At 44.1% G+C, this 9294-nt stretch overlaps 1 protein-coding gene across 1 annotated transcript in view; it reads right to left on the minus strand.

The window, feature by feature from the left end:
• Positions 1-9151, minus strand: part of LOC138963281 (DNA-directed RNA polymerase III subunit RPC2-like) — an 89403-nt gene extending 80252 nt beyond the window's left edge. Inside the window, exons 1-3 of the mRNA XM_070335343.1 lie at positions 8993-9151; positions 8549-8638; positions 8180-8244 (exon numbers count right to left, since the gene is read on the minus strand). Of these exons, the coding sequence (XP_070191444.1) occupies positions 8180-8244; positions 8549-8638; positions 8993-9061 (224 nt within the window). The 5' untranslated portion in view covers positions 9062-9151. The remainder of the gene's footprint in view (positions 1-8179; positions 8245-8548; positions 8639-8992) is intronic.
• Positions 9152-9294: the final 143 nt, after the last annotated feature.

The raw sequence follows: 9294 nt of genomic DNA on the forward strand, positions 1-9294 counted from the left end.
TTGTGATTGTTTATTTTTCTTGTATTTACTTCTCGTGTCTTGTTAATGCATTTTAATACCTTTTGCCATGTCTAATAATTTGTTTTCTTTTCTCTTTTTCTTTCTGTCCATAAGTTTTTTACCGCAATAAGTAGTATCGCAATACGTAGTATCGCATTACGTGGTACTGTAACTATATATCTATACATTACTGATACCTTAGTGTCAGATGTAAAATAATAAACCAGTACTTTTGCGCGTTATCGCTTGTAACCTGTGTTTGTCATTTCGTATGAACAATATGTAGTACCAGCCTCGCTCACGAAGGCGCGCACAGTAAAAAACTTTAGTTGCTGTCGTCCAGTAAAAAACTTTAGTTGCTGTCGTCCAGTAAAAAACTTAGCTTGCTGTCGCCCAGTAAAAAACTTAGCTGCTGATGCCCAGTGAAAGAACTTTAGCTGAAGTAAAAAACTTAGCTTGCTGTCGCCCAGTAAAGAACTTTAGCTGAGGTAAAAGTCTTAGCTGCTGACGCCCAGTGAAAGAACTTTAGCTAAAGTAAACAAACTTAGCTGCTGACGCCCAGTGAAGAACTTTTGTTATTGACGCTCAATGAACGTAAACGTAGCTGTTGATAACCAGCAAAAGACTTTATTGTTACCTGTCACTGTGTTAGTGAACCATAGTTCAACGTAGATCAACTTGTCGGTTAGAGATCTTCCTACTCCGTATCCGGCGCATTTTTTGTGTGACTTTTGTGTATTATCCCAAACGACCCTCAGATCGATTCATTTTACTTTTTAAACAGATAAACCTTATGTAGGTTTTTTAGTGCTTTTGAATAAGCGAACATTGTAATGGAGGAGATTCCAGCAGATAAACCATTGGAAGCTTCAGGTTATGACATTAACGGCGATGAAGATGAACATTCTCAAAGGCCTAGGCGTGACATTAAGCCTACTGAAAAAGGTAGAGATTACCAGATTGAGATCAAAACTAGAAACTTTGCAAGACAACGAACATTCTTGGAACGAGCAATCGGTGAGGTAGTAACAGAGCTTAACCAAGAAACTCCTAATCAAGAGTCGTTAACCAGTCAGAAACAAATTGTTTTGAGCATGTACAAGGATCTTGGTGACATAGAGAAAGGTCTTCGTAGTATTGGTAGCGGTGAAACCATTCAGGAAAGTTGGGATGATGTTCAGAGAACAGTTCAGAACATTATGTTTGACATTGATCGAGCTCTTGACAGACAATCGACTAGCGTGCAGGTGACTAAGAAGCCTACTTCCAGGCATAGCAGTGTTACACCTAGCGTTGGGTCATCCACCCACAAGTCAGCCAGTGTTAAGACTGCCAGCCATAAAGCAGCTAGCATTACGTCAGCCATCCACAAGTCAGCTAGCCACAAGTCAGGTATCAGGAGATCAGGTAGCCAAGTAGCTTCTCGCGCCGAGTCTCTCCGCTCTAAAAGTGTTAGCTCTGAAGACACTAAATTGGCTCTTAAACTAGAGGCTGCATCCCTGGCCATAAAAGTGGAAGGTGACGCAATAAAGGAAGCTCAGTTTAGTGAACTGGATCTCTTACAACAACAATATGCTGAGAGAACAGCAGCTAGGCAGACTGAGGACGCAGCTAGGCAGGCCGAAGAAGCAGCTAGGCAGGCTAAGGAAGCTGAGAGAACAGCAGCTAGACAGGCCGAAGACGCAGCTGAAGCAGCTCTTGAAGATATTAAACAGAAAAAGGCTTTGAGACAAATTCAGTCCACCGAATTGAAAATTAGCTTAAGAGAACAACAAGCTATGTTACAAGTATTGGAACAAGGTGAATCCGTTCAGCAGGATCTCCCTGATCTACCGTCAGTCGATTTGTTGAACACTAGGTTCCACCCTCGTCCTTTCGTTCCCTTGTATAGTCTTATGGCCCCTCCTCTAAACAATGAACAAACAGCGATAGGAATAGGGACAGGTGCTGCCGTCATTGCTGACCAAGGGACACACCAGCCAGCCTTGGACGCCGCGTCTGTTCCTGTCTGCCAAGCTGCCTTCATTGCTGATCAAGGGACACACCAGCCAGCCTTGGACGTCACGTCTGTTCCTGTCTGCAACGCCGCCAGCACCCGTGACATCTCTACTGTCAACGCTGCTGTCACCAACTTCGTCGCAGGAACCACAACGACTGAGCCACGACAGCACGCGTTACCTGTCGTGGACCTCGTCGTTGGAGTCAGCGCCTCTACAAGCGCCGCTACTACCAACAACGCCACCTATGAGGCGTACGGACCTCAACGTAGAGAGGATGTCAACGCCCCCCATCACGCCGGAACGAGCGCTCCTTTCGTCCGTCAGGAGCCCTTCACACCCAACTACACGACGGCTGCAACTACATCCTCCATGCGGCCTACAGCGCTGCTGACCACACTGCAGCACCCTCTCGGTGCATACACTGGTCAGCCGCCTCTGCACAACGTTGGACACTCAACGACAAGCGTCACAGGCTCTCGCCCGCCTGATCTCGACCACACAGGTTGGTCCTATCACCTACCAGAGACAAGGGAAGGTGATGAGACGCAAGAACGACACACCTACTTCCCAGAAGAACGTCACCAACGCATGGACCACAGACGTTTTCAAGTTACCCCACCCTGTTTCCCCTATGATACCCACCTACATCCCAAACCAGAGCCTTTCGTGCCCACATTCCTGGACCCACATCAGACCACCCCCAAAGTTATCTGGGGAAACGAAAACGCAAGGCCCCCTGCGTACATGAACTTTGACAAGGAATGTCATGCAGATCGTCCATTTGCCTCCTACCCCCCGTCTGCGTACTACCAACGTCCACTTGCTACTCCTGCCAAGCAGGACACTCCTATGGACTCTCTCGCCAAAACCCTATCAGACGCTCTGATGATCAACCGCTTGCCGATGCAGGAGCCGTGCATTTTTGTTGGTGACCCTCTCCAATATCCCATTTGGAGATCGTCGTTTGCGTTTCTCATCGAGAGACAGAACATAACCAGCAGTGAGAAGTTATTGTATCTGCAACGGTACATCGGAGGTCAAGCAAAGGAGGCCGTGACCGGCTTCTTTCTGCTGAGAGAAGGTGATGCCTACGAGAGAGCCATGGAAGTGCTGGAAAATCGGTTCGGCAACTCATACGTCGTTTCGCAAGCTTTCCGGACCAAGCTGGACGAATGGACCCCAGTCAAAAGCAAGGATCCCAAGGGACTCAGAAGTCTGGCCGATTTCTTGCAGCAATGTTCCGTTGCTGCCCAGGAAGTTGGTGGACTGAGCATCCTGGATGATGCCCAGTACCTACGGAAGATCGTCGGAAAGCTCCCAGACTGGATGAGTCACAGATGGTCTAGAACAGTTGCTCGAACTAAGGTTGAAAAGAAGAGGTATCCTCTGTTCCATGAACTCGTGTCGTTCGTTACCCTCGAAGCAGACATTTCTAACGACCCTGTTTTCGGCTTGACAAGTGCATCGGGGACACCAAGAAAGTTCACAACGAACCTGTCAACCCTGACAGAGGATGTCACCGCATGTCTGCACTGTCAACTTCCGGACCATGACGCTGGAACATGTAAGGAACTCATAGTGAAGCCTCTGGTTGAGATACGAGATTTTCTGTTCAAGAACCGTATCTGCTACGGATGTCTCAGAAGTAAGGATCACCAGAGCCGTCAATGTATGCAGAAACAGACGTGCAAGAAGTGCAAGAAGGCTCATCCCACTTGTCTTCATGATGACAATTTCAAGTATCAGAACAGTATGAGTGAAAACAAAGGGGCGAGTGAACACAAGAACAATTACCGTACCTCTGCTGCTGACGTTCAAGAGCCACTGTCATCGTCGACCCCTACGGTGTCTGCTCTTAAGGCCAGCGAGGAAAACAGCATCGGTTTCACGTCTATGATCGTTCCCGTTCTCGTTTCCAGTGACTCTAACCCCAACGTAGAAGTGCTGACGTACGCACTACTGGACACTATGTCCAACGCCACTTTTGTAGTGCAGTCAGTGGCTGAAGAAGTTAAAGCCAAATCGCAGCCGACTACACTCAGGGTCTCCACACTGACTGAGGACAATGCTGTGGTCTCCGGCAGGAAGTACTCTGGATTGCGTGTCCGCTCTCCTACCTCCAGTGAGTTTGTCAGGCTCCCTTCTGCCATCTCACGACCTTACCTGTCCGTTGACCCCACGCAAATCCCCACCTCAGAGACTGTCAAAGTTTACCCACATCTCCAACACCTGTCTCCAAAACTGCCCCCCTTATACCCTGACTGTGAAGCAGGCCTCCTCATCGGCTACGACTGCGCTGAAGCCCTCATGCCCCTAAACGTTGTCCAAGGACTGCCATTTGCAGTAGAGACTAAGTTAGGTTGGAGCATCGTCGGCAAGGCACCGCATTCCGTCGCCTTTGATGGCATAGCCTCGTCCATGCTCGTCATCGTCAAGCCAGGATCGAGGGAAGAAGAACGTGTAGCTCACGTCTACAAGGTACAGGTGGACGAAGTCTCGTGTACTGACCCATTACATGTTATGGAAAGAGACTTTGCAAGTGACTCAGGATCCATGTCCCAGGACGATGTAAAGTTCAAGAAGATCGTGAAGGTCAACGAAGCTGGTCACTACGAGATGCCCTTACCATTTCGACCAGAGAAACCGTCCCTCCCCGACAACAGAAGTGCCGCAGTCAAGCATCTGAAGGGCCTGAAACGCCAGAAAAAACGAGGGTACCGTGATGACTGCGTCAAGGTCATGACATTAATCTTGTACGGGCTGATCGTGACGTGTTTTGCCTCTAGGGCAATCCACATTGAAACCCTGGATGACATGTCAAGTGATTCCATCAACGCCCTACGCATTGTTGTCTCCATGCGAGGAAACATATCACGCATTTGGTGTGACAAAGGAACGAACTTTGTAGGTGCATGCAACGAGTTCAAACTGGCATTGGAATCGGCAGATGGACCACGCCCTTTGACCCCCAACCACGTCCTTACCATGAAGTCAGGTGCCATCCTTCCGCCCCCTGGTGTGTTTGAAGATCCAGACCTGTACGCCAGGAAACGTTGGCGCTGTGTCCAGCGGATGGCAGACGAATTCTGGCTGCTATGGAAGAGCCAGTACCTTTCACTTTTGCAGAAACGTCGTGTCTGGCAACGTCCCCAGGCAAACGTACAGGTGGGAGATGTTGTTGTCTTGCATGACCAGAACTTGTGCAGATCAGAGTGGTGCATGGCTCGTGTAGTCGAAGTGATGCCGGGATCTGATGGACTGGTCAGACGAGTGAAAGTGCATGTTGGAACAAAGGCTCTAGACAATCACGGCCGTCCCACTGGTGATAGTCGCATATTAGAGCGACCGATTCACAAAATGACTGTGTTAGTAGATTGTGAAAATCACAAAGATAAAGCTGTGTAAGCGAACTGAAAGAACATTGAACTTTGGAGTGTTTTTCCAATTTGACAGTTGTTGATTGTTGCGGTTTGTTTTTATACCAGATGATGTAACGGACATTTATGGTTTAAGTGGTGCGGTTTTTCTTTATGCCGTCGAGTAAATGACCAGTGGCATTTAGTTGAAACGAGATGTGTTGAGACACTGAAAGTGATTGAACCATAATATTGTTGTGTAAATGTTTTGCAACACAATGATTTTGAGTTGTAAATTTGAAATGTCTAAATCTGCGTTATTCTTCTTTTGATATAAGGAACATGTTTGTACAAAGGTTTTTGAAGTAAATTATATTAATATAATTTCCGGTGGGAGTGTGCATGCCGATGTGGCATGCAGTCACCTACTTTTGTTGTAATTACGTTTGCTCAAGCCATTGCACGATGTAAAAAGAAGTAAACCGTGTTTTTATTGTGTCACTTTGTTGTGACCCGTTTTGTGGAGCGTTAATATTTTTACGTGAGATTCACGTGCTCCTTGTTCAGTTGTTGTGACCTGGTTTTGGTCGGAGCGTCACAAACTGCGTCGTTTAGTCTTAGAACACCGTGAGATTCACGTGCTCTTTTCCGTGTTTTGATTTTGAGGTGAGCCCTGCGAATCTGCGTTGCAAGTTTTAGAATACGTGTGACTCACGTGTTTTTAGCTTTGTGATGTCAGCTAGTTCCTTGGTCTTCTTTCTGTTAAATATACCGTTTTAAGTTTTGAGCATGCACGGAGTGCGTGATCGGTTACTGATTGGTTGTAAAATAGTAGTTTCACCCGATTCTGTCTTAGGAATGTTGTTGGTTGGTCAATCCGGTGACCTCTGACTTTTGAATAACTATTCCATGTTAGGTTTTTGTTTCCATAAATACCGCTGCTTGACTCCTGTCTCGTCAGTCGATCTGAGGGTTTTAGGAAGCGTTTGGTTTTGATGTAAACGTATGAAGGTTATTAAGTGAACCAACGGAGTGTTTCTTATGTTTTAACGTCAACGTAATGTTCTTGGAGACAGTTGTTTCTCAAGTGTGAATCGTTTTGTGCCCTTCGTTTGTGAGGCAACACGTTTTGGTACTGCTGGTCAACCCACACAGCGCATAAGGTAATTTTGTTGTTACTTGTTTGTGTTGTGTTTTGGTCGCCATTTTGTAATGACTTTGTGAGTTGTTTATGTATAACGTGAGTTGAAAGTCTGACTTGTTGTAGTGTTTCTTTATTGTGTGTTCAACTGTTCTAGTGTTGTGAACGTACAGCAATGTTTTGTAGACGCTAGAAAGTCGCTAATGTTTTTAATGATAACTTGTGTTTTCTGTGGTTAACGAAGTTCGAAGTGAAACGTTTTCTCCGACTTTTTCAGCCTTACGTTAAAAGAATTTAGGTAAAAGAAGCTTGCGGTCTGTGGTGATCGTTTGTAAACGGGCTTATTTCTTGTAACGTTATTGAGGGAAAGTGGATGAGTAAATATCTTGTTTGTGACTTTGATTAACGCAGGAACGTTGTCGTTAGACTTTTTTGGTATGACAGTTTGCTTTGTATTCCTGGCCTGATGAGTCAACGTTTTGTATTTTTCTGAAACTAGCCATTTTGGTTTTAAACGTATGTATGCTAAGTTTCTTGAGTATTCTTAGTGCTTATGGTATTGTTGAACGTACGGAACGTAATTCTTTATTGTTGTTGAACGTACAGAACGTAACTCTTTATTGTTGTTGAAGGACTAACCAACGAGTGTTTGGTAATTGTAACTTTCGTGTCTGTTTGTCTTCGCCTGTCTTGTGATTGTTTATTTTTCTTGTATTTACTTCTCGTGTCTTGTTAATGCATTTTAATACCTTTTGCCATGTCTAATAATTTGTTTTCTTTTCTCTTTTTCTTTCTGTCCATAAGTTTTTTACCGCAATAAGTAGTATCGCAATACGTAGTATCGCATTACGTGGTACTGTAACTATATATCTATGCATTACTGATACCTTAGTGTCAGATGTAAAATAATAAACCAGTACTTTTGCGCGTTATCGCTTGTAACCTGTGTTTGTCATTTCGTATGAACAATATGTAGTACCAGCCTCGCTCACGAAGGCGCGCACAGAACGTAAATTTGGATCGTTTTAAAAACAAATTATTTTTTTTACAATTTTCAGATTTTTAATGACCAAAGTCATTAATTAATTTTTAAGCCACCAAGCTGAAATGCAATACCGAAGTCCGACCTTCGTCGAAGATTGCTTGGCCAAAATTTCAATCAATTTGATTGAAAAATGAGGGTGTGACAGTGCCGCCTCAACTTTTACAAAAAGCCGGATATGACGTCATCAAAGGTATAATTTATCGAAAAAAAAGAAAAATGTCCGGGGATATCATTCCCAGGAACTCTCATGTCAAATTTCATAAAGATCGGTCCAGTAGTTTGGTCTGAATCGCTCTACACACACACACGCACAGACAGACAGACAGACACACACACATACACCACGACCCTCGTCTCGATTCCCCCTCTACGTTAAAACATTTAGTCAAAACTTGACTAAATGTAAAAAGAAACAAACTTTCGAAATAGTCACATACCGCTGCCAACAAACTTTTATTTATTACATCTTTTACTATTCCTAACCATAGAATGATTCAGGTCTAGATGCATTTTGTGTGGCAAAGGTGCATGTATGCTATATATATATGTGTGTGTGTGTGTGTAAGGCATACATCGTTCTTAAACATATTTTAAAGAAGGCTAATACTGATTGTACTTCTTATATGATTTATATTACCTGAGGTAAAAGTTTGGATCAGCATCGCTTGTAACTTTGTCGTTGGCCTTCACAATCTTCTTCAGCTGAAGAAAAAAATACAGAAGTGCATCAAAGTAATAAAATCTTACAGTACTCAAAAGCCTAAGTATAATCAATCAAAACCAACTAGAAAAAAATGCAGTATTTGGTAATGGTATTCAATACAAATATCCTGAATGATACCAAATGATTTCAACTGTGTGATGCACAGGCACATAATTATGTTATTGAAAATGTAAGGTGTTCTTTGAACAGAAACACATTCAGAATTTTAGGATGAACACAAATTATAATCCATAGAACACATGTATAAGAATTTGACACACACACTTTAATAATGGTACAAACCTCCACATTGATGAAGTAGTTGTAAGAGTCAATGTGTTGCTTCACCAATCCTTTGACTTTTAAGAAGGCTGGCAGCAGCTTCCATTTGTCCTGAATCAAAGCAGTTTTTATAAAATTATTATTAGTTTTGAAACAGTTTTATTTTGTGACCCCCCACCTCCTCAAACAAACAAAAATTGCTGGGCTGATGCAACTGTGTACAATGACTTCTTAGCTCTTCACTTCACATCCATCTTGAGCACAGGGAAAATATTAAAAGTAAACAGGCACCTATTACACTTTACCAACTAAGGCCTAATACAACATACTGATGAATAAAGAGAATTGTACTAACGCCAGTAAGGGCCATTCTGTCCCTAACACATGGGCCATACCAACGAAATATGGAAAACGAAAGTGAAAATCATGACAGAACGAAGGCGTCAAAATTCAAAAGATATAAACCTCTACGCTCTTGACTGGAGCCGTCAACTTCTCCTTGTCGAGTCGCATCATCTCCTCTATGGACTGCATGTTTTTGCTTGGTTATCTTCCACAGCACGACTGAGTGTCAGGGTTTTGATCTGTCCATCCAGACTTCTGCCACAAGTTCAGGTGCACGCGTTCGTCTGAAGAATCGGTGCGTCTTTTTACCCAAACAGAGTGGCTCGAGAACCGACTAGTCGGATACAGAACCCCCAGGCTCGGGATCCGACAGTCACCAGTAGCTCTCAACATAGGGCTCTGAAGCCACAGATCCGACTCAC

This window comes from Littorina saxatilis, linkage group LG3, assembly GCF_037325665.1.
Source record: "Littorina saxatilis isolate snail1 linkage group LG3, US_GU_Lsax_2.0, whole genome shotgun sequence".
Lineage (NCBI taxonomy): Eukaryota > Metazoa > Mollusca > Gastropoda > Littorinimorpha > Littorinidae > Littorina > Littorina saxatilis.